This window comes from Bacillus rossius, chromosome 1 (assembly GCF_032445375.1).
Source record: "Bacillus rossius redtenbacheri isolate Brsri chromosome 1, Brsri_v3, whole genome shotgun sequence".
Lineage (NCBI taxonomy): Eukaryota > Metazoa > Arthropoda > Insecta > Phasmatodea > Bacillidae > Bacillus > Bacillus rossius.
This window is the reverse complement of record NC_086330.1, coordinates 263932906-263958805: the sequence shown is the minus strand read 5'-3', so window position 1 is coordinate 263958805 and position 25900 is coordinate 263932906. Positions and strand designations below refer to the sequence as shown.

Here is a 25900-nt window from a genome sequence, read left to right as displayed (position 1 = left end):
CAAAATTCATATCATCGTGGTAGTCTCCAGATTTTTGTTTTGACTTAAAAACTTAAAAATAAGTAAATCATTCGGAACAAAGCCTTCTTCTCCACCCGCATGAACAATAATTAATCTTGGACCTTTCCCAATGGATTCTGTGACGCCTATTTCCGTATCTGACTGCCAACAAGAACTTACGCTGTGTGTAGCATGAACATAAGTTTCGTCAACATAAACTACGGTTCTGCCAGCCTCACGTAACTCACGCATTTGTTCAAGATAGCGCCCTCTCCAAGCAGCTATTTCTGGCTTTTCAATCAAAATCTTTCTCTTCGATTGACACTTTTCCAGCGAAACACTAACCTATTCAACAACTTTCGCAAGTATTCCCTGCTACAGTTCAAAACATTGTCTTCTTGCAAAGCCTTAGTCAACTTATTTAATGTCCTTACTGTATAAAACTCTTGAATTTTTCTCCGCACGGCACCACATGTAAAATCGTCTACTTCGATTATTTTCCTATGCTCTGTTTTCTTACGCGTCGGTGTCGAAAAAGCTAAACTGGTTTTGCTCGTTAATCTCGCCTTACCTTCTGCTAGAATTCGTCTATCTGTTGATACTGAGACACCTGTTGCAGCACTTGTTGTTTCAGCGACATTGTACGTCAATTTATACAACTGTTTTTGTCTACTGAGATGTGTTGCAACATTGTAAACAATCTCACGAGCTTTTCCCCGCACTGGCGTGCTAGATTTAATACGTGATTTAAATCCCGAAGTAGAAGCCATTACGTAGATCGGTTCATGTAATACGGACTGTGAGGCAGCCGAGCGCGAAGGTGATATCAGCCATACAGCGGCTCCATTACTAACCCCCTTCACTTCCTGACGCGCTCATCATGTGACTGTCTGCTGGCAGTGAGATCTGCGCAGGTTCTTTTCCTTGTTGTCGCACTATAGCTTGCATGGTAAATAATTTTTCTTTGTGAAGATCAATCTCCAAGTTTTGTCCTTCGTAATGGTGTAATAAATTTCCTTCCATTCTGATGGTATATTCGGAATTTTGCAGTCTTCACAAATATTAGTATTCATTGATAAAGGTTTCTCCCATTCTTTATGTAATACTAAATGCAGAATAAACATAATGGTAATGATGTTATCTTATTCAGGACTTTATTTTACTTTAAGATGCTATAATCGTGTTGCAATCTACAGAACGAGATACCTGAGGTCGAATTTCTCGAAATTAATAATGACTTTGGGAAAATAATGAAAAACATATTCTTATTGAGATGCTTGAAATAGACAATGCAAAATACATTTTTTACAAATGTGATGAAGAACCTCTTGTAATAGAAAATGAATGCTCTTTTACATCAGGAACAGATACAGTAACAATTCCTCTTCATGGAGTTAGAATGGTAGAAATAGAATACTTCCTGAAAAGAATCACTGAAATCTCAAATCACAATCCACACTGTGGATGTTCTTTGCGCAATATGAATGTTTATAAAGAAATCCCCAATGATAAGTCTCCTACTTTTGTAATGTATTGTAATATGTGTAATCAAAAATTCACTTACGTACAGAGGATCCAGTTAAAGACAAGACACATTTAGATGTAAATTCAAGAGCCGTTGCTGGGATGATGAGTATAGGCGGAGGTCATTCGCATATCGAAGAGTTTTGCTCATCTATAGGCATTCCTGTCATGTCATCCAAAACTTATACCAAGGTTCGCAACAAAATATGTAATGCATGGGAGAAAGCTGCTCTACAAGAAATGGAGAAGGCAATAAGAGAAGAAGCAGCTTTAGCAGTAGAGAGAGATGTGAGTGCAGATGGTACTCCTATTTTAACTGTTGTAGCAAATGGTTGCTGGTCAAAACGTTCATATAGATGTCAATACAATGCTCTTTATGGTGTTACAGCAATAGTGGGGTATTCTACAAAAAAAAAAAAAAAGGTTCTGTTTATGGGAGTTAGAAACAAGTTTTGCTTTGTCTGTAGTCGAAGTCTTGATGGAGAGATTCCTGCCCACACCAGCTACAAAAACTGGACTGGCAGCTCAGCAAGTATGGAAGCAAGTATTATCGTAGAGGGATTTAAACAAAGTGAAACTGTATATGGTGTTATATTTGGTAAGCTTATATCCGATGGAGACAGCAGTTGCTACACAAAAATTCTGGAAGCTAGACCCTATGCAAAGATAACAGTAGAAAAAATTGATTGCCGTAATCACCTCCTGAGGAATTACTGCAATAAATTGAAAGTACTGTGCGAGCAGGCAAAAATTGCTAAACCAACACTCAGAAAAAATGTACGAAGTAAGATTTTGAAACTGCGAGGGGCCATCACCGAAGCTATTAAAAATTATGTGTAAGTAATGGGTAAATTTACACTTACTTTGTTGGATGCAATTTAATAACAAAAGAGAGTTCTTTACACATACAAATGTGGATTATAATACACTCGATCACGTGAGGGTAGAAATACGCATACATCGGTGAAGATACAGCTGCCACCTACATTGGTGTAAAATTATATATTTGTTATATTTTGTACAAATGACTGTTGAAAGTACTATTTTTTTTTTTTTTGTGAAAAGGCTTTCATTAAGCTGAATAGTGTTACGTGAAATCCGCCACATTTCTGTGACCCTATAATCGTTTCATAACGTAAAGTTTTTTAAAAAGCGCATGGGCTTAGCAAAACCAGTACAATTATTACATAAAATTCATTTGTAAGGAATACTTTATAATGACAATTATTTCAGTGTTTATAAATTGACAGTAAAAACCTATGTAAATACAATATTTCATTTAAAAAATCCTGTGTTTGTACTCACTCTAGAACTGCTGTTGTAGCTATCAGCACACATTTTTTTATAAATGTAACTTAATGGAATTAGTTTATTGGTTTAAAATTTGCCAATTCTAATAGGTCTTTAGAAAAGTAGAATTTTGGTTTGTTGTATCATTTAAAAATATATGTTGTCTGAAATATTAGTGTTGTATTTAATTTGTAACTCCTTAATACGAAATTTTAGGAAAAAATTAAAACATGGAAGGTAAAACTAAGGAGAGAAGAAGGGGTGACATGTGTTTTAAAACAATATTATATATCTCAATAATCTGGAGACTATCGCTTTTTTTTTTTGGTTGCATAATATTGCCTAAATAAACGCACGTTCCCTTACCTAACTTTTCGAATTTTCGAAATTCAACAATAATTAGAGATGTGAAAAGAAGAAAAAAATTACAGAACTCCCGAAAGTGAACGTGGTAATGGAGAAACGATTCAAAAGTAGTTAATTTTTTGCTAATCTATCAATAAATATACCTCATTGGGACTGGACCAGTTTAGAGACAATAAATCTGACAACCTCGTTCATCCATTAGTTTCCACGAGCGTTTAAAAAAAAAAAAAAATTATCATACGGTCGTTACTGGGATAGCGAGCGAGAGGCGCTGTACCTGCGCCGCGACAGTCCGCCAGACCCTCGCTCTCGGGGTGCCTAGCGGACAATGACGGAGGGGAAGGGACAAGCCGGGCGGCTCGCACACCCACCACTGCAACATTCTTTGGGTGCGTCACTAGGGTAGACCACGCCCCCGACCCTACACCACGCCTCCCGGACTGCTCGAACACGTGGCATGGAGAGCTCTTCTCGCGGAGACCATACGCCCAAAGGACCCTTAATAGGAGTGATCGATGATTCTTTATAAAAAGGTATATTGACCCCCATTTAAAATTTAGTTGTTGCGCCCCTGATCATAAGGAAGCAGTCACAGTAATAATTACATTAACTGCAATTTGCTATCATTTACGAATTATATTTTCAGTATTAATATTATCACTCAACTTAAACGAAACCATAAAAATTACAAAATTTAATAATAATAAAAGTTCTATCAATAATTAGTTCATCATTAGCTGGATAATAGCTACTGCTGTTTCTAATAATGGTCCCTGATGATGGCGGTTGCTACGTCAACCGAAACGTCGGTGATATCTTCGCCTTCGACGCGGCTACAACCCAGAAGCCAAGCAACACCAATAAATCACGAAGTTGTTGTTAACAATTCCGCAATGTATCTGCAACATTATGTGCTTTTTGGTGATAAGAAAAATAATACGTTTTTTAAATGACTCGTGCAATGAGAAATTTTTATTTAATACAATTTTCTTGGACATACGGCATTGTAGTTTTGCACTTTTTGTCATGAAAAAAAAAACATGTTTTCTAGTGTCCGATGTCAGACTGTTTGTACCTGATGACGGGACATATGCCAGTCTCCGGAACGTCGTAACTATTTTGTTATAGGAAACTTGCTGTGTTCATCGATGTCGTCGTCGTTGTGTTGTCCATAATATCTGTTTATCTTCATTGTTGTGTTCGTATATTTGAGCGTTTTCCAGGTTTTGTTTTGTTCTCAGTCTGTATTTAGTGTCATGGTTGACTCTTTCTCGTCGTTGTTAGTCCACTGTGTCGTCTGTGTTGTTTTTTTTTTTTTCATTACTAAATTGCTTCCACGGAATTCTTGTGCTGACTGATATTTAAGTTTGAATGTGTTTGTCTGTGCCGTGTTGATTTGGGCTTTTTTCGGTGGGTTTATTTTTTAAATTTTTATTTCTCTTTTTCCATTTATGAATTTTACCCGTGAAGAACGGTGCATAACTGCAATGGCATATGTCCAAGAAATTGTATTAAATCAAGAAAAATAATGCAAACGTATATTTTTACATGGTAAAGTGATGAAACTGCAAGAAGACAATAGGGCGTCTTAGATAAAAGTAGACAATAGTTTTGTTCCTACGGATACTTAATTGAGATCAATAAACATTTCTTATTTCTAAAATATTTTTAAAATAATTGTCAAATAAAAACCAGTTAGGTGAAGCATCCTTCGGGGGATCATTTGAACTGCAGACGACTGTATCTCGCTGCATGCTCGACGTGGCTTACAGAGACGATGTAAAACAGAAACCGGGATGGCCAGAAAGTAATTCTAACTTTGGTCCTCTGGAAAGTGAGACTAGTTACTACTAACACTAGTAACTAGTAACTAGTAAGAGTATAGTAACACCATCTCGCTCCATGAGACAATCTTCCAGTAAAGCAGGCATCAGGACCTTTAGTTCCCCCTAAAGTAACCTGCTTAGTCAGGGGTGTATGTGTGTTAGTGAGGCGGGATGATAAGTGTGGCTCGCTGGTGCTACTAGCGCGGTGTCGCCTCTAAGCACAAGGCTGTGAACTGGCGCGCAGTCTTCTCTTCGTGCATAGGGAAGCTATGAGATCGGTGCGGTGACCGTAACATTCAATGGCAGAGAAATGATGATAAATGTGTAATGCTAGGGTTTTGAGTACTTTCAATAATCTGTACCGGATGTTTCATGTCTAAAAACCATTCTTAAAACACACTTTTTAACTAGGTACAAAACTCTTATATTATAAAAATACAGTTTAAAAACTAAGTGGAAATAGAACTACTACTCATCTGCCCTCAATGTAGTCTTAACTTATTTTCGTAAACAGACACAACTCGGATATCTTCAGTTGTTTTCAAACCGCATGGATCCATCTGGGCTCGGCACACCGTATTTGTGCCTAGGTAGGCAAGGATCTTAATTAGTTGACACAGCTTTATACTATTAGCATCAAAATCTTGACAGATATTTTGCAAAGTGTTAATAATCAAAAATCCCCTGGAGATATCAGGGATTTAAAAGTAAATGTATGTTTTTTTTTTGCACAGTATCAGTTCGCTGTTAAGAAATTACTGTCAGCATTGATTAATTTAGATTTACTTTATATTTATTTTATACGAAGAGACTACAGATTGGCAGCAAACTATAAATACATAAAGAATAATTCAAAATCTACCATAGTGAAAGAACGAACACAAAGCATTCATGTGGTATGTCGTTTTATATTTATTCTGAAAACAAAAGTTTTACTCATGACTGATCTGGAAAAAAAAATCACACAAGAGGTAACCAGTGGCTCAATAGTTAGATATTGTCCGCATAGTTTGTAAAATATAAAAAGGTGTTTCTGGAACAAAACCCTCATTCCATCAGTTGTTCTTGTCACCAGCCCATATCTCGTCCACTCATCATTAGGAAGCGTGGACCAGTCTGTTTCTTGGGTATGGCAATCACCAGCCAGGTAATTTTTTAATATATGTTTGTCTTGCGTCATTTAGGAACATCATGTGTGGCCTTCCACTACATAAATAAAGGGCGTTTGTGCTTTCAATTTCCGAATTTTGGAGGTAGGCAACATGAAGAGTAGAAACAAGAGACTGCTGACTCTTGACAATTTAATGGTGGTCGTGTTGTCAACGTGTCGACTTCTTGACATGCTATTCCAGGTTCAATGTAGAAGGTGTAATTCTTGTAATTTCCTAAGAGGAAATGTGGTAAAGGTAAACAATAAATTTTCTTAAATTGCTCTCATTCTACCACCCACCTATGCTTTGTTACTGCTCGAACATAAAGATTCATACCAAGACAAATATAAGGAATTTGAACGCATATGTGTTGAGGATGATGAATTCACGGTTTTTATTTCACAATTAGCTAATATTAAAATATATATTTGTCATGCTAGTCTAGTGGCCCACATAAAATGTTAAAAATTCTGAGCCACTGAGAAACCCTCTATAAAATAATGATCAGATCATGGGAAAACCAGTTTAGACATATATATATTAAGAATGCAGCAAATAAGTTGGACAAAATTTGCTGGAGTACTTTGTTGATTGTATGTATATGTCTCTAATGACATCTCTGTCGATTAAATATAAAGACTAAAATTCAGGAAACGTAATGCTCGAATTTGCTAGTCCCGGGGGACTCATGAGCTATGTGACTCAGTTCTGACGTACAGTACTATCGTGGAGTCTACGCATGCATTCCTGTTCAGTATACAATATTTGATATAGATTTTACAAATGTAACATTGCCTTTGTAATGTTCCTGCAGTGTCACAGAAACATATCTGAAAGATCCAAGCTCTATGGGTTAGTGTTACAAAAGTTTTCTTTGGAAACCAGTTGCCAAGAAATAGTTTGTAATACTACAAGACAGATAGGTATAGTATCTTTGCACAACACATGGCTATGGATATTTTTGCTTATATAAATACGTTTTTCGAGATAAAACCGAGTATTTCTTACGAAAATTGTCTCATAATTTTATATTTATGTTTATGTTTCATTCAAGAATAATTCATTTTTGAACCATTGAAAGATAATCAAATATTCAATAATTGGACTTTATTTGGTTTTATTTTGCTTATTAATGTGTGCAGTAAGTACTGAAAAGATATTCACGGAACGGTTTACAAATAACTTTAACTTCTGGAGGTACTGGAACAAAGCAAAGCATAAATTACAGAGTAAGAATCCGTACGCATCATTATTGCGAAAATTATTGTATAGAGATACAGTTGTTTTCATGTAATGTACAAATTTACAAATATCTGTAATTTTACATGGATATATATCTGTTCCGTTTACAAAAAAAATGGTTCCGTGTACTTATATGTACGCGCGTTAGAAGTTACAATTACTTGGCGTAATGAAATGCCGACTTTAATTTTGCATATGAATAATATAAGTAAAATAATAAAATGACTGTAAAATATTATAAATACGGCAAGTAACGTATAAAATCAAACAAATCATTTTTTTTAAATAAGTACACACAGGGGCGTAGCCGGGGGGGGGGGGGGGGTTAGGGGTTCAATCCCCCCCCCCTCCCCCTAGCATCAAATCTTTAATTAATTTCTTATTCATCACTCAAATAAATTTCATGTTAAAATTAATAAAAATTTTACCATTACAATATTTAAATTTCAGTACCAAAAACTGCTAAAATAGCACTATTTTACACCTTAAAATCCTAATTTTCCCGGGGGAGGACCCCCCCCCCCCCCCCCGCTTTAGGGCTAATACGGGGGGGGGGGGATGCTTCTTAACACCCCCCATACACAAATCCTGGCTACGCCACTGAGTACACAGTCTTGAATATGAGTACGCAGACGTGAACGCGCCCGAGAAGCAAGGAGGGCCGGACTCACGGCGAAGGAGCCGGCGCCCAGGGACCGCAGGCCGTTGTGCGACAGGTCGAGGCGGTCGAGCGCGCGCAGCTGCGCCACGGCGCGGGTCGGCACCGCCTCCAGCCGGTTGTTGGGCAGCCCCAGCGCCTGCAGGGGCGCCCTCAGGCGCGAGAAGGCCGCCTCCGAGACGTGCCGGATCTCGCCCGAGGAGACCACCAGCCCGTGCAGCGCGACCCCTGGCAGCACGGGCCGGTCCAGCGAGGTCACGTTGTCCTGGGCGCACAGCACGTCGCACGTGTCACGGCGTTATACTCTCGCTTGAGAGGCTGCATCTGTGAGCCAATCGAGTCTCCCTTTCTCCTGGTCGGCCTGTTGGTTGGGGCAATTGGAACTGGGCTTCTGTGATTGTCTGGGAGGGTTAACCAATCAGTGGCCTCTTCTCTTCTGGTTGGCTGGACTGTTGTCTGTTGTTGGATGCAGAGCTAGGTTTTGAGGATTTCTTCATTTGTATCCATCCTCTCTATTTATATGTTCGAAGGGTGTTTTTAAATATTTTAACCGATTCTCGAATGTATCTTTACTTGTATTGTGGGATGTTGGCTATGGTGTGGAACTGGTCGAACTCAATGCTGTGCCTGGTTTCCAAAGATTGTTCTGCTATAGCTGAAATCTAATATCAGGCCACTGATTGGCCAGCACTCCCGCCTAGCTCCGATCAGCCAAACAAACAGACCAACCAGGAGAAAGGAAGAGACTGATTGACTCACAGCTGCAGCCAATCGGGAAACACTCCCCTCTCAGATAACTGCTCCCTGATGATGGCGACTGCACCGTCGACCGAAAAGTGGGTGATATCATCGCCTTCGACGCGGCTACTACCCAGAAGCCAAGAAAATTCCGATCGCTCGCGAACTGTACACTGGAGATGGTCAAAACACTTCATAGATGTGGCCACACATGTCTCAAACACATTCAAAGAAATTTAAAAATGGCATAAAATCATCAGTTTATATACCTCTTGCTCTTACGTCGTTGATGTGCAGACAGTTTCACAGACATAATTGATGATGTGCAAGTCTGACTAAAAAAAGTAAATTAGTCATGCATTCCATTTTATATATATATATATATATATATATATATATACATACATATATATATATACACTCACACACATACATCCACACACCTACTTCTCTTACACAACAACTGTTCCTTCGAATGGGGCCCTTTATTCAGATTTAAATAACTTCCCTTCCTTAAAATATATTTTGTTAATTATATTTACCAACTAATAGTGAAATAATTTTCAGAGATACCGAGATAATAGACTGGCCTTGTGTAAACACTGTTGTAAAAAATTACCAAGTTTTAAATTGCGTATGATGATATGAAATACCGAAATAAAAAAAAAAATATTAGTTGACTGACATCGAATGCTTTATATTATAATCTCTCTCACAAATTTATTTAATAAAAATATTAAATTATTAGTGTCAGTACAATTTTAATTTATCACTGCATGCCAGGGTTTTAGAAAGATACCCATTCAGCAAAAAATTTGCGCTGCCCTCGGAGAAACATACAAACTAAAACACTTACTCCTAGTCACTGTACGAGATATTTGGACTGTACTGAGCAGCGTTCAAGTCCCCTGCGGCACAAACCCCTTAGTTGCTTAACAAGACAGAATATCAATCCTGTGATCCCAAGACGTGTGCTTGAAACCGCATTATAATTAGGGAGAAAAAGTCGTTAATAATTAAAAATTCAGATAGTTTACTCCAACACTCATTCCTTTATAAACAAGAACACAGTGGCTTGGTACCATAGAAATAACAATGTCAACCTGACAAAATAATCTCACATAATCAACAATTTAATTATATCTTAAACATATAACCTCAAACATCTATGCATCGTTCCAAAGAAGCGCCTAGCGACGGCACACAAGGGCTTTCAACACTCATTTTCGACCCATGTACACACATCACACATCGGGTCGTCGCACACCATAGAATTATAAGAGTATTCCCAAACATCACTAATGATTAAATGCCTTTCAACCAAGGGGTACAATGTTAAGGTACCAAATATACGAACCATCCCAAAATACACGGGCCGCAGTAAGGCCCAGAAACAAGTCGACTTCATCACATAAAAGTGCGACTGTACCAATGAAAAAACAATCCAGGACCCAAACATTAAAGCAGCGAAGGCGCAATGCAAACGGTCAAATGGACCTTCCACAGCCAAACGTATCCACCCACCAAAACAGGAACAATTCAAGCGCTCACTACGACGATAATCTACAACCCGCGAGAATGAACAAACCACTTGTGATGGCAAGAGAGCTGGCCAAATTAGCTTCACGACAAGAGTTCAAATAAATTAAAAGCAAACTTAGGTACGCGCTTAGCTCGACAAGCCAAGCGTATGAAAGCAAGCAAAAGAAAATTCCAGGGCGGGACAGAAACAGCATTTAGAATACAGTTACACGTTAATGTCTCGCGAAGACTAAACAGGCCAGAGCCCACAAACAGTAGACGAACCCTCGAAGCTGTCCAGACGAATGAAAAACAACCAAGACATTTAGCAGGCACTCGCATCACACACACACACACACACACACACACACACACACACACTGTGCCGTTGTACTTCGTAACGTTGCATGTACTCAACCTGTTTTCATGATTTTTTCTTCTTTTTCTTTGTTTGGCAAACTGGACATCATGCTGGCTCAATGTTGTGAAAATTGAAAATAAATTCATTGTTATGTAATATATATTTTTATTTTAATCATATCTTAATGTAAATTGTGAAAAATGTGAAGTTCCTTCCTAATCTAAAGTGAAGTGCTTCAAGATATATATAAAAAAACATTAATTTAAAAGACATGAAATATAAACATTCTTAAAACTAATATTTAATTAACTTAAACTTTTTCATTTACTTTAGCTGAGATGTATTATTGATCATTTTGGGAACTAAACCTGTATTGTTTAATTTTTTGTTCACCTAGTTTGACATCTTATGTCACTTTCTATGGTGTATCTTCTTGAAGAGAAGACTTATTTTGCTCTTTCTTCTTCCTTATCGGTCAGCCATTATGTGAACATCGTACTACTTGTAACTGTTTAAATCCGCTGGATTATGCGGTGAATTGATTACCGCTTAGCGCCTTTTGGGTGAGTTTCTTTCTTGATTCCTCCGGAATAATGTTATGTATTTATTTTTGGCCGATGTCTTAATATTTTTTTATATTTATTTTTAGCAGCCCTTGTGTGGCTCGCGACATCCGGGCCATGCTTGATTTAGTCCAATAAGTAGGCCTACGGGATGGGAGTGTGTCTTACTCCTCCTCTATTGGCATCAGGATGCAGCCTACTATTTCAGGAAAGTCACTTCAATAATTCTCTTTCGGCTTCCAGCATGTTTTGGCATGAATGTCATTTGGACTTTTGCAAACCTATCATTGCGTATAAAACTATTAAATACATCAAGTGAAAGGACCTTTTTGTCTTTTTAACAATCAAATTAAATGACAAAACAAAATTTTGGTTATAATCTTTTAAAAATTTTAAATGTTGCTTTTGTTATTGTAATTGCCACTGGTGTAACCAGCCAGGTGTTAATAATTTTTCAAAATGTTTATTTTCTCTTGCGGGGCCCCCAAGTTTGGTAATGTTTACGAACAATTATTGTTAACTATAATACTCATGAAAGATATCTGTAAGTTAAGTATGTGCATGATATTATTTAAAATAAAAATGGCCTGAACAGAAGTATATATGTAATTTTTTATATAAAATCAGTACCTTTCAGTAGTCATTTAATCATTCTCTTGGTAAGATCTGTTGGTTGTAACAGCCAAGTGATGAGCCAGTCGGCTCTCTACACATACAAAACAGTGTCATTGAGCCTAAGGTCCTGGGGCTTCCCTGTTTTGTCCCCCCACGAGGTTAACCTAGCCGACTGAGGTGGACAATGGCAGAACACACACACACACACACCTACACACACACACACGCACACACACCTACACACACCTACACACACACACACACACACACACACACGGCGCATGAGCAGAAGGTAGAAAACAAGGGGGGGGGGGGGAAGGGGAAACACACAATGGAGGGAGGAAAGAAAACGTGAGCCGGCGCGCGCCGATGACGCAGGGCGGTCTCTTCAACAGACTGGAACGTGCGCCGCGTAGGCTCAGTAAAGTGGCACACACATTAGAGTGTTCCAGAAACAAGACCGCCCACAGGGGCGTTAAATGGCGCGTTTTACACCATTGAGAAAAAAATTGGGAGTGTGGTATTCCAGACATTTATGGGGGAATAAAATAAAAATAAACAACCACTAAATCTAAAAAAATTATCAGTTGACATACAATTTATCCTAAGTGCAATATTTTGTTTGATATTTTAGTGTAATATTTTCATTAAAACACAAATTGATAGAAAAAATTTCATATAATTGTTCTTAATTAGGACCCTCGGACCACCTGGTTGGACACTATCAATTCAAAGTCCTTGGTAGGTATCTGTGGGTATCTGTGGGTATATGTGGGAGGTAAATGATTGTTGGTTTAAGAGGGGGTAAGCAGGAAGGTGCCATCTTAAGGGGATTGGTGCACCAGCATCGTATTAAAAAAAACAATATATTTGTTAATGATTCAGTTGCTAGAGAAGATTTGAACCATTCTGGTGTAAAATTTATTTTTTAATTTTTTTATTTTAATTAAGTTATTACTGATTTTCGGGAATTTTTTAAATTCAAGCTTTATTAAAAAACTATAAAGAATTCAGTGGTAAAACTTTGGCAGATAAATTTTCAGACACGGGAGATATGACTGTGACCATTATTATATCTGTAATCATTATTAATTTAATGTCTTTACAATTTGAATTTTAATAAATGAGCTGCTGCGAAATTGCGTGACATTCATTTGCGAATTTAATAACATTTGCGTTTTCATTTGTAATTCAAATGCCTACATATATGTCGGCTGAATGATTGACTTTATTTTAGTCTTTAGCTTATTGCAGTCGGACCTAAAGTAAAAACATAGCTGTAGAAATTTGAGGAGCGTGCAAGCTCGGTTACGAGGAATTATGGAGCGCGCTGGACAGTAGTGACACCTTGCGACAGTTTCCCAAACTTTTTGCAGCCTGCCACAGCTGTCTGCTGTTTACGAAGGGGAGACGGGATTTCGTGGGAAACTGATATGAAGGTCAACGTACTCATTTTCAGTAGATAAGAGAACGTGTTTGGTCTAGCTCGGCGTATAATTGAATGGTTATTCTCTGTTATTATTTAGCACAGTGATTTAGCTAGATGTTTTTTGTTGTAAGCGTGAGAATTATTCAGGAATAAAATGCCGAAGAAACCTCCACCAAGCAGAGTACACAAAAGAACAAAACTATCGAAAGCCATTAGAGCGCTTAGAAAAAAGAATAAAGAAAGATAAGAGATTATTTTATTATAGCTTTTTTTACCATACATTTATTTTTCAGAGTTGCGTATGTAAAACGCGATGGACGCGATGAGACAACAAAAAGATGTGTAAAATTGTAAACATGTTTTTTTTTTCCCCAGCAATGCGTGAACCATTCATAAACTCTACTCAACATGTATCCGTATAATTATGTTTGAATTTTTTTTTATGACAGGCATCAATGTTAACAAGTTTATTAAGCCACAATAGACTTTTTTCAGAAAAATAAGTGTAGCAGAAAACACTCAACATAGTCTCATACAAAATCAGTTTACATGAATGCAGTTTTAAGAAGTAAGCAACGTAAATAATAGTTAAACATTATTTAATATCTGCTGGTAACGTTTCCAAAGTATCAGCTTCGCCTTCATTCACGAACAATATTCGTGAGCTTATTTATTTATTTTGCTGGCGTTTCGTTAGTGACTGTTAGGACTGAAAAATTAGTAAACATTTTTCACCCTATCCTGAGTTAAATCTAAGTGTGCGCGGTTAGATGAGGACCTAGATGTGTCTCAGGCTTACGCCTTTACACTCACTCAGGGCGCGTTGCCATTGACCTGTAGGATAGTCTCAACAATCCTCTACGGACTCGAAAAATGTCACCTGCTCATTGGCTACTCGACTTGTGACAACTGTTTGTTGTAATGCCTGTGATTCATCGTTGATTTTGTTGAGGAGTTTTTAGTGATTCAGAGCCTCCCATTTAACTGTGGCCGAATTGAAGAAGCAGTACACATGTTACATGCTTGAATTCATAGCGAATGGAAACCACAAATATTTACTGATGTAGTGGTTGGTAAAAAAAAATATTCGTATCGCGTCCATCGCTTCGCGCCATGTTGGCTCCTATATTATATGGATATACAAAATATAACGATTAATTTACGACACTTAAGATAAGGTTGACGTCGTCCCAAGTGCTCCTCCGGCTCGCTGAGGCCATTATTGCCCGTCGCTGCTTCAGGCTTGCGTGTGCGCCGGCGCCCGTGCGTAAAAGTGTAACAGGTTTTGTTTATGTAATTATGTAAGGGTGTGAATATCTATTTGTCTTGTTGTGTTGATATTGTGTTGAGTTCAAAACGGATAAAATGTGTTTCCCGGGCGACTGAGTCGCGTCTCCCCGCCTGTGACCATGTGGCTCCACGCACTCGCACACGAAGGAAAGAGGGGAGATTCATGTGCACGCGGCAAGGGGGGAGGCCGCTGAGACGTCGCGGAGCGTGGGTGGAGTCAGTCGCCGAAGTGGCATGAGAGAGCGCGGTCGCGAAGGTCACGTCACCGTCAGTCGTTCGCGTCGTCAGTTACGTCACCGTCAATAACGTCACCGGGAGTCACGTCACCGTCGTTCGCGTCGGCAGTTACGTCAGTCTTTCATGTCATCGTCAATCGCGTCACTGCCAGTCACGTCACCGTCATCCACGCCACTGTCAGTCGCGTCACTGTCGTGTCACCGCCAGTCAGGTCACTGGTAGTGTCTTGTCGCGCTCAAGGTGCGTGGAGCCGGGCCTCGCCCTGATGGACTGTCACAGAGGGGAGCCGTGACAGCCCATGTACAGTGTGACGTGTGCATTAAACACACCTTAACGTCAAAACTCTTTTATTCCACCTAAGTTAGGGTAGTTCCCTTGCCACGTGGCACGTACCCTCTCTACCGGAGCAGCTGGGCAGCGACTCCGAACCACGGGAACGGCCCTAACGTCGTCAAAATGGCGCCCAACTAGTGTGGCTGACCATGAGCTTTTACATAGAAACGGACATGAAAAGTGCGGATTTTCAAAACTTTCGGGAGCCGCGAGAATGCTTCAGGGAGTCGAGCGTGGACAAGAGCGGCGCGGGAGCGGAAGCCGACGCGCCAAAATGGTGTGAGATTGCGCCGTCAAGCGATAAGAGCGCGTCACACAGGTATCGGGTTTCATTCGGCCGCGCGAGTGAGTTCGCTCTTCCCCCTTTTCCCCTTCAAGGGATCGCGCCGGATGAGCGCAGGCGAATTGCGCCCTTCGGGTCGAGCGGGAGCCGAGTCCAGCCGAGCGACGACGAGTACAGCCGAGTCGGACCATTCAAGATCACCGCGCCGCCGGGTCAACTTCTGCGGGACGAAGAGCGTGCGGAAACGGGACCTCCGTCAGTGGAGGGGGGGAGGCGGGCCATGCCTGTCTGTTCCCCGCCACCTGACGTCCCGGTCCGCCGCACGGGCCGGTCAGCCGCGCATGTCGCGGAATGCTACACACCTGTGCGCGTGAATATGGACGGGGTCTGCCAGGTGTGTCATAAGCCACACGGAGAGGGCAGCTTGCGAGGGGAGGGCGCTACACTATGGTGCTCATGTACCCCTAAGGAAAAGACTGTAAAAAAGGAAATATATAACCATGGCACAGAGTGGGCCGTGATAAGGGAGCGCGTGACGTGCGCGATGGTAGGCTGTCCCGGGCGACCAGGCGAGACGGCGCAGTGCTATGTGTGCGGCACTGTCAGACACCGGATTTGCACGACTGCACGCGAATTCGCTAATTTCAGGGACGGACTATTTCTATGCGCAGCCTGTAACGACGGTGTGCGGCGCCATGGGGAGGCACAACCGGAACCGGTACCACGAAATGCAAGCGTGGCGGTGTCACTACCTGTATTCACGGGGCGAGCACATGAAGATCCGCATGCATTTCTGCAAGCATGCTGGGACAGACTATCAAGACACGCGGTGCCCGAGGACGAGTTCACGGACAGAGTTAGTGGACAGCTCCGGGACAGTGCCCAAGCCTGGTGGGCGATGGCAGGCGAATACCGGATGTCTTGGACCGAATTCGTTACCCGGTTCGAATCCCGTTTTGATGACGCGCGTTCCCGTGCCAGCTGTCGGTACCAGCTGTACTGTCAAACACAGCGGGCCGGGGAAAGCGTGGAAGGCTTTATTTATCAAAAGCTACGCCTCCACCGACGTCTGACGACAAGCGGCTCAGTCGCCGAGATACTGCCAGTGATTGTGGAGCTACTGTCACCGGAATTAAGACCTTTCATGCGTAACGCCGCGGGAAGAAGCGTGGACGATTTCCTAGCCATGGCGAGAGAAACAGAGAGAGACATCCAGGCCACACAGAGTGCAACGGAGACCATGATGCAGTGGAGGCCCAACCCCACCCCAGCGGTGCTGTCACCAGAAGATGCTGGAGCGATGGTGCGGTACACTGGCCCGCCAGCACCGCCGGACAGATCCGCCCAGTCGCCGGGGTCGCGGGGACGCAACCTTGAGCCACAGGGCCAGTCGAGGCTGACCTGGCGGCAGGCCGACCGAGGGGAGCGACGCGGAGGCCCGACAGCCCGCGAAGAGCGGCCTCCCCGCTGCAGGTACTGTCCAACAGAAATGTACCACTGGCACCGTGAATGCCCCGTCAAGGCCGCCGGAGAAGGGGGAAACGGAGGTGACACAACACCATCGGGAAACGCCTAGGTGAGGGCGATGAGACAGCTGGGCCCCGCTCTCCGAAACTCCAACCAGCCACACCGCCCCGCCCACCTGACGTCGGCGGGGGCGGTCCGCGCCGGCCCGACGGGCCGTGCCCCGAGTCTTCGGCGAGCTATGCCGCTCGCCCCACATCGTCGGCGTCCCCGCCAGCAGCTGCGGGCGCCAGTGAGCTACCGCCCCGCCCACCTGACGTCGGCGGGGGCGGTCCGCGCCGGCCCGACGGGCCGTGCCCCGAGTCTTCGGCGAGCTATGCCGCTCGCCCCACATCGTCGGCGTCCCCGCCAGCAGCTGCGGGCGCCAGTGAGCTACCGCCCCGCCCACCTGACGTCGGCGGGGGCGGTCCGCGCCGGCCCGACGGGCCGTGCCCCGAGTCATCGGCGAGCTATGCCGCTCGCCCCATGTCGTCGGCGTCCCCGCCAGCAGCTGCGGGCGCCAGTGAGCTACCGCCCCGCCCACCTGACGTCGGCGGGGGCGGTCCGCGCCGGCCCGACGGGCCGTGCCCCGAGTCTTCGGCGAGCTATGCCGCTCGCCCCACATCGTCGGCGTCCCCGCCAGCAGCTGCGGGCGCCAGTGAGCTACCGCCCCGCCCACCTGACGTCGGCGGGGGCGGTCCGCGCCGGCCCGACGGGCCGTGCCCCGAGTCTTCGGCGAGCTATGCCGCTCGCCCCACATCGTCGGCGTCCCCGCCAGCAGCTGCGGGCGCCAGTGAGCTACCGCCCCGCCCACCTGACGTCGGCGGGGGCGGTCCGCGCCGACCCGACGGGCCGTGCCCCGAGTCTTCGGCGAGCTATGCCGCTCGCCCCACATCGTCGGCGTCCCCGCCAGCAGCTGCGGGCGCCAGTGAGCTACCGCCCCGCCCACCTGACGTCGGCGGGGGCGGTCCGGGCCGGCCCGACGGGCCGTGCCCCGAGTCATCGGCGAGCTATGCCGCTCGCCCCATGTTGTCGGCGTCCCCGCCAGCAGCTGCGGGCGCCAGTGAGCTACCGCCCCGCCCACCTGACGTCGGCGGGGGCGGTCCGCGCCGGCCCGACGGGCCGTGCCCCGAGTCTTCGGCGAGCTATGCCGCTCGCCCCACATCGTCGGCGTCCCCGCCAGCAGCTACGGGCGCCAGTGAGCTACCGCCCCGCCCACCTGACGTCGGCGGGGGCGGTCCGCGCCGGCCCGACGGGCCGTGCCCCGAGTCTTCGGTGAGCTCTGCCGCTCGCCCTACATCGCTGGGGGCCTCGACAGTAGATGCGGGGCTAAAGGATACGCTGTCCCGGCTCGGGCGCATGGGTCCCGAGGAAGGCAGTCTACTGCGCATACCTGTCCGGGTGGACGGCCGGGAACTGGAGGCGCTGGTGGACACCGCCGCCAGCCACAGCTATATTGCCGCTCACCTCGTCGCCGGTGCTGACGTGACAGCTGAGGCTGGGACAGTCCTGCTGGCCACCAGGGGAGCTTGCGCGCCCACGTCTGGGCGCGCCCAGGTAAAAATTCACATAAGGGACCATGTTAGCCAAACGGACGCCATAGTGTTGCATGAGCTACGAGAGGAGATTATCCTGGGAGCCCCCTGGCTTGCACAGGTCGATGCCACAATCGAAGTCCGTGCCGGGCGCTTGCACCTTGGTACCCGCGGCCGTTGGACTGTCTACGGTATCCACCGGCCTATTCCATCCCCACCTCTCACAGTTGTAGGTTTGGATGAGCTGACCCACGGAGTTCCAGCCGAGCACCACGCCGACATCGATGAGGTGATAAGGGCTCATTCGCAAGTGTTTGCAGCTGCGGACCAGTTACAGAGGACTACAATTACAGAGCATAGCATACCCCTGGTGCCCCATACCCCTCCATTCCAGAAAGTGTTCGGGTTCGGACCCCGTGAACAGGATGCCATACAGGCGCAAATCGAGGAGATGCTGGCGAGTGGCGTCATAGAACCTAGTAATTCACCTTATAATAGTCGTATCGTAATGGCCACCAAGAAAGATGGAACGCTGAGATTTTGCGTAAATTTCAAAGCAATAAATCACCTCACCATTCCGGCACCACCACCATTAATCAACATCACGGATGCCCTCGCTGGCTTGGGGAAAGCCACCATCTTTTCAAAGCTTGACCTCAAGTCGGGGTACTGGCAAGTGCCAGTATGCCCCGCCGACCGCCCCAAAACAGCCTTTACCGCCCCAGACGGCAGGCGCTTCCAGTTCTGTGCGATGCCGTTCGGCCTGATGGATGCTCCTGCGACCTTCCAGACCATGATGGTCCGTGTCCTGGATGGCTACATCGGCAAGTTTGCCCAAGCCTACCTGGACGATGTGATCATCTGGTCATGTTCGTGGGAGGAACACGCACACCATCTGGCCTTGGTGTTTGAGCGGCTCGCCAGGCACGGGCTGACGTGCGCCCCGAGGAAGTGCCACATTGGGGCGGAGGAGATCGAGTTTCTGGGCCATATTGTGGACGCAGAGGGATGCCGCCCGCTGCCCAAACAGCTGTCCATTATTGAGGGCAAGCAGGCACCCAAGACACGGAAGCAGCTCCAGAAACTCATGGGGCTGTTGAATTGGTTGAGGTCATTTGTTCCCCACTTCGCCTCGATTACCGCGCCAATGACCGACCTGCTTTCACCTAAGCACAAATTCCGGTGGACCCAGGCCGCCGAGAAGGCCCTGGGCGAGGTAAAACAACAGCTCCGCAACTGCCACACCCTGTCGCGGCTGGTGCCGGACGAACCACTGTTCGTGCAGACCGATGCCAGCCAGGAAGGCATGGGGGTGGTGCTGTACCAGCTGGACGGCCAAGGCCAGAGACGTATCGTCGAGTACGCGAGTGCCAAGTTTGGCCCAGCGGAAAGACGATACCATGTCAATGAGCAAGAGTGCCTCGCTGTGGTGTGGGCACTAAAAAGATACCGACACTACCTCGAGGGGCGCCCCTTCATTCTCCGCACGGACAGCCAGTGCCTCAAATGGCTGGATTCCGTGCAGGAGGGCAAGTCAAAGTTTACCCGGTGGGCCCTTCTCCTCCAAAGCTTCCACTTCACGGTGGAACATGTACCCGGCCGGGAAAATGAGCTCGCTGACGAGCTTTCCCGGCACCCGGACCCCAGAACCATAGTCTACGATGACCAGGGGTGGGACAACCTCCTACCCCCGGTTCCGATTACCAACTATTCGGACCCGGCCCCCAACGATGCCTTACTGTACATGCTGCCTGGGCCCAGCACACCAGAGCCGGCCATCCAATTCGCCACCATGGCAGAGCTGGTGACTCACGTGCGTGACGCCCAGCAGGACGACCCACAAACACGAGCCCGACTGGCCGAGTGTGGCGACCAAGCATTTCCCTATCAGCGTAGTCTCGATGGCATGCTTCAGACCCGTGGTGCTCGCAGAGGAAGCCGCTGGAGTATTCATGCACCCCCTGCTGCACGGCCAGCCATCCTACTGTTCTTCCACAGTCATGAGCTGGCGGGGCACCCTGGGGCTGAATAGACCCTGCGAGAAATCCGCAGGACGTTCCACTGGCCGGAGGTCACGGCCGACGTTAAGCAGTTCGTGCGTGAGTGCCAACGCTGCCAACAGTGTAAGGCGCGTCGACCTGATGGCGTGGAGCAACAGGTTCCCCGACGCCCTGACCACCCATTCCACGAGGTGGCTCTTGACATTATGGGCCCCTACCCACGCACCTCCCGGGGAAAGCGGTTCATCATTGTAGTCACTGATGTGTTTACGCGATGGACCGAGGCGTTTGCTGTCGCCAATGTCAAGGCGGGAACAATCATCGCCCTACTGGACCGAGAGGTGTTCCCACGGTATGGGTATCCGAGAGTGCTGCTCACGGATAATGGAGTCCAATTTACGGGTCACAGCTGGCGGAAGGCATGTGGGCGGTGGGGGGTCCATCATCACACCACCCCTACCTATCATCCCAGATCAAATCCCACTGAACGCCGCAACCAAGACATTAAGACCCAGCTCCGTATCCGCCTTGATGAGGACCACACTAAGTGGGACATTCACCTCCCCACCCTCTTGTACTGCCTCCGCCGGCGCACGAACGAGGTAACGGGATATTCTCCAGCTGAGCTGCTCCATGGTCACAACTTAGCATTGCCAGCTGAACTGGGCGTCATTCACACAGAAGAACCTTTCCCGGTAGAGGACCTACGGGCTGGGGCACGCAGGCATCAGGCCCAGTTTTTGGATCATCGAACACCCCAGTCCCTAAATCCACCCCCGCAGATCATTCCAGGACAGTTTGTGCATGTAAGGCTCCAGCATCTGTCAGCCAAGGGCCGTGGGTTTTGCGCGGGCCTCGCGCCCAAGTGGTCCGAGCCCAGGGAGGTGGTGGCTCGCTTGGGGATGACCACTTACCTGGTGCGGCAGCCGAATGGCCGAATGGCCAAAATACACCGTGATGCCTTGCGGCTAGCCACGGTCCCGATGCCGCAGCAGCCATCAACCGTAGGAGCCGCAGATAGTTTTACAGACCAGGACTGCCCCAGGGACCAACCAGACACACCACGAGGAGGCCATTGTGCCAATTCTGACCCGATGCCCCTAGACACCGACCCTGGAAGAAACCACTGCAGTAGGGAAGGAAGGAGATCGGACTCACCTTTGGTGCCGACGAACTTCGGTGACGAAATGGTCACTGGCAATACCAACCCAGCAGGTTGCGAGAATTCTTTAAATCCCAAAGCTCCAGTATTTTCCCGAGAAGCTACGCCCACCCAACAAGCATATGGGTATGAGCCCAACGGTTTCACCATGGACCACCTGGATGAGCTTGCTGACAGGCTGGACTCCAGGGCTGCCCAAAACTCCGTCTTTAACACATCCCTTACCCCAATCCCTGATGAAGAGGACCCTGAGTTACCAACCATTGACACCATCCCTAAAATAGTATTCCCCGAGGAAGTAATGGAAGGGTTAAACGGGGATGAGTACCACCACCACATAGGTTATCCACCTGAAGGGCCCTGTGGTCCCGAGGAAGGGGTCATCATTGAACTCCTTGATGAGGTGAAGGAAGGGGACAGATCCCCACCTATGCACCCAGACACTGCACCGAATCCCCAGGTTCCGGAAATAGCCCGCCATTCCACTCGTCAGCGCAGGCCTCCCTCCTACCTGCTAGACTATTGGCCATGGGTACTCACCCAGCAGGTTACTCCTACTTCCGCCCATGGGATGCCAATATGAACGCCCGAGTGCCGAGTGTTAATGGTGAAGTGCGTGTGATCGTAGCATCAGCGGGCAAAATGACCTCGGGGAGGGGGGAGCATTTGACGTCGTCCCAAGTGCTCCTCCGGCTCGCTGAGGCCATTATTGCCCGTCGCTGCTTCAGGCTTGCGTGTGCGCCGGCGCCCGTGCGCAAAAGTGTAACAGGTTTTGTTTATGTAATTATGTAAGGGTGTGAATATCTATTTGTCTTGTTGTGTTGATATTGTGTTGAGTTCAAAACGGATAAAATGTGTTTCCCGGGCGACTGAGTCGCGTCTCCCTGCCTGTGACCATGTGGCTCCACGCACTCGCACACGAAGGAAAGAGGGGAGATTCATGTGCACGCGGCAAGGGGGGAGGCCGCTGAGACGTCGCGGAGCGTGGGTGGAGTCATTCGCCGAAGTGGCATGAGAGAGCGCGGTCGCGAAGGTCACGTCACCGTCAGTCGTTCGCGTCGTCAGTTACGTCACCGTCAATCACGTCACCGGGAGTCACGTCACCGTCGTTCGCGTCGGCAGTTACGTCAGTCTTTCATGTCATCGTCAATCGCGTCACTGCCAGTCACGTCACCGTCATCCACGCCACTGTCAGTCGCGTCACTGTCGTGTCACCGCCAGTCAGGTCACTGGTAGTGTCGTGTCGCGCTCAAGGTGCGTGGAGCCGGGCCTCGCCCTGATGGACTGTCACAGAGGGGAGCCGTGACAGCCCATGTACAGTGTGACGTGTGCATTAAACACACCTTAACGTCAAAACTCTTTTATTCCACCTAAGTTAGGGTAGTTCCCTTGCCACGTGGCACGTACCCTCTCTACCGGAGCAGCTGGGCAGCGACTCCGAACCACGGGAACGGCCCTAACGTCGTCAAGGTGTGTAGGATTTTTAGAATTCACTTGAATTAATATTTAAGAACATATTTCAGGATAACTTGTGAAGACGCTCGTACAGACGAAACACCGGTTGTGATGACTCATTGTTACCAGAGCAGGGGCCATCTCGTGTACACGAAGTGGCATGCGAAACCTCAACACAACTCGAAAATCAGTAAGTGTTACATTGAAATGTGTCCGCTACAAATGTTCAGGAATTATAATTTTGAATTCGAGTAGAAATATTCCTGCAATTAGCATTAGGTATATTTTAATAGACACTGAAAGCGAATCATTAAGTAGCTTCAAAATCCAAATACCGGAATACAGATAGTCTGTAACAATACAGACCTCACCGACTAGATATGGTCCAGATTCTTAATACTAACACATTTGAAAAAAACTGACTAGTTACTGAATATGTTGAAATTTTGTAAACCTGTTACTTTAGATGATTGGTGATGTAATAATGTCTCTTGGAAACTACATAAGATTTTAACTGCTTTTATTTCTCCATAAATTCGCAAATCACCATGGCGGCCATTTTACGATCACGATTTAGTTCTTAAATTTTAAATTAGTTTATTTGTTGAGAGCCTGGTACAATGTGTCTGACCACTAAAGCGATCCGAGCCGCGTAGTGTATACCTACTACTGCGAGGTTGCCGAAGTAGGCTCGGGTCGGGACGAATTTCGCTGTGAAGAAACAAAGTTTTTTAATACATGGAAAATTATCCCAAAGCCGAAAATTTGTACAGTAGTAGAATGAACATTTCTTAGTAACACGTCAAAAGTTTAAGTACTGCCGCAAACCTTGAGCGTCACACCAAAAACGAGCAGTTAAGTCCAAAATGACAATTTTTTGCAACGATCCACAATAATGGATATTGCACATGCAGTTTATGGAGTAGACCGTCAGTATGGAACCCAAAATAATCAAGAAACATTGCCCTATCTGAGGATAGTGATAAAAAGCACAAAGTTTAAACAAGTTTCTATAAAATAGACCTTTTAAATCATTAAAGTTAACGAATTCACTTTCATTCAATTTTAAGGAAATATAAATACATCTTACATAAACTTAAAGAGCCCAATGAGGAAATCGCTTAAAGTAATCGTTGTAGCATATTTATTCATCTTTAAATTGGTATATTTCTTAAGTGTCTCATACAATTAGTCTGACCACTAAAGTGATCCGAGCCGCGTAGTGTATACTATTGCGAGGTTGTCTAAGTAGGTTCGGGTCGAGACGAATTTCGCTGTTAAGAAACAAAAATGTTTAATACATGGAAAATTATCCCACAGGAAAAATTTTGTACAGTAGTAGAATGAACATTTCTTAGTAACACGTCAAAAGTTTACCGATGAAACCTTGTGATCACACCAATAATGAGCAGTTGGGTCCTTAATGATAATTTCTACAATGATCCACAAAAATGTTTCGTAAATTTAATAACTTTAATACTTTTTTAAGTCGGTTCTCATTATGGCACCAAAGTAATATAAAAGAATGTCCTACATGGTAACTGTGATAAACACCTCAAAGTTTAAACGTCCTATTATTAAATTGGTAATTTTAATCATAAAAGGTAAGAAAAAATATTTTTTTATAGAAATTTGACTACATGTTACATAAATATGTTGAGCGTAACGTCAAAATCACTTCATAAATATTGTCTGTGCTTTTTTTTTTAAGGTTTAAATGTGTATATTTTGAGTGTCTGGTACAATAGTCTCACCACTCATGTATTTCAAGCTGCGTAGTGTGTGTGAAGCAGTGTTAAAGTCGCTCGTGCTGGGACGTTTTTGCTCCAGAAAACTAAGGTTTTTAATGTATGGTAATTCCAGACTGAATTTTACTCTGAAAGAATAAAAGTTTCTTAACTGCAAGTGATTTTTGTTGCAAACGTAGATAAAAATCTTCCAGGATGCGATTTGCTTAGGTAAAAATGTTAGTATGATCTTTGAATATATATATACTGTATAGAAGTCGCCAGCCCAGGTTAAAATTTCTAATACGGTTTTGAGGTAGTTGGTTAATTCACCGCCGCAATCGCCACCATCTCTAGGGCATCGACTTGTGGTGGTCCCTAGCGGACAAGTGCCGAACTCTTCAAACACCCCTTCCCCCTCCTGATGAACGACCTCGAGCTGCAGTGAATGATTGATGAGGGGTGCGGGGAATGACAGCGGGCGACAGTGCTGCATTCTAACGTGTACACAACAACTAAGACGATACAGGACGTTACGGCAGCGCACTGCAGCGGTGAAGTTTCCAAGCTGCTCATTTTACGCTCTTGAGAAACGTAGAGTAAATCCTATCCACTCGCGACTTCTATACAGTATATATATTTAAAGGTATGATCAACTCTTTAATTTCTAAATTATAAATAAATAACAACAATAGAACTTCCCGGAAAGTTGTGATAAACTGACGATATTGCGCGAGTAGCAGACCCGTACGTGACTACAGAGAAAGGCTATTTTCCTTGACCGTTAGGATTTCTGGGACGAACACACTCTCACAGCTGGGGTCATTAAATACGGTCAAACTCTTGCAAAAACATCCAACACCGCTCTTTGCCAGTAGCAATTCAACGAAGTAAGCTAGGTGCAGCACTCCAATGAATTAACTTAGAAAAAAAATTACTAAATATGTAATTCTATCAATACATTTTACAACACAACTTATGTTTTATTTATTTTCTGGAAAAAAATAATATTATCATACGAATTATGTTATAAAAGTGACAAAACTCAATAAGCACATTTACGGTGTATCGTTTTATTCAATTGTTATGTA

General features: G+C 45.3%; 1 protein-coding gene across 1 annotated transcript in view; it reads right to left on the bottom strand.

The window, feature by feature from the left end:
• The window catches only part of LOC134527545 (protein slit-like), a 110758-nt gene that overhangs the window by 49455 nt on the left and 35403 nt on the right, over window positions 1-25900 (bottom strand). Inside the window, exon 3 of the mRNA XM_063360315.1 lies at window positions 8071-8322. Within this exon, the coding sequence (XP_063216385.1) occupies window positions 8071-8322 (252 nt within the window). The remainder of the gene's footprint in view (window positions 1-8070; window positions 8323-25900) is intronic.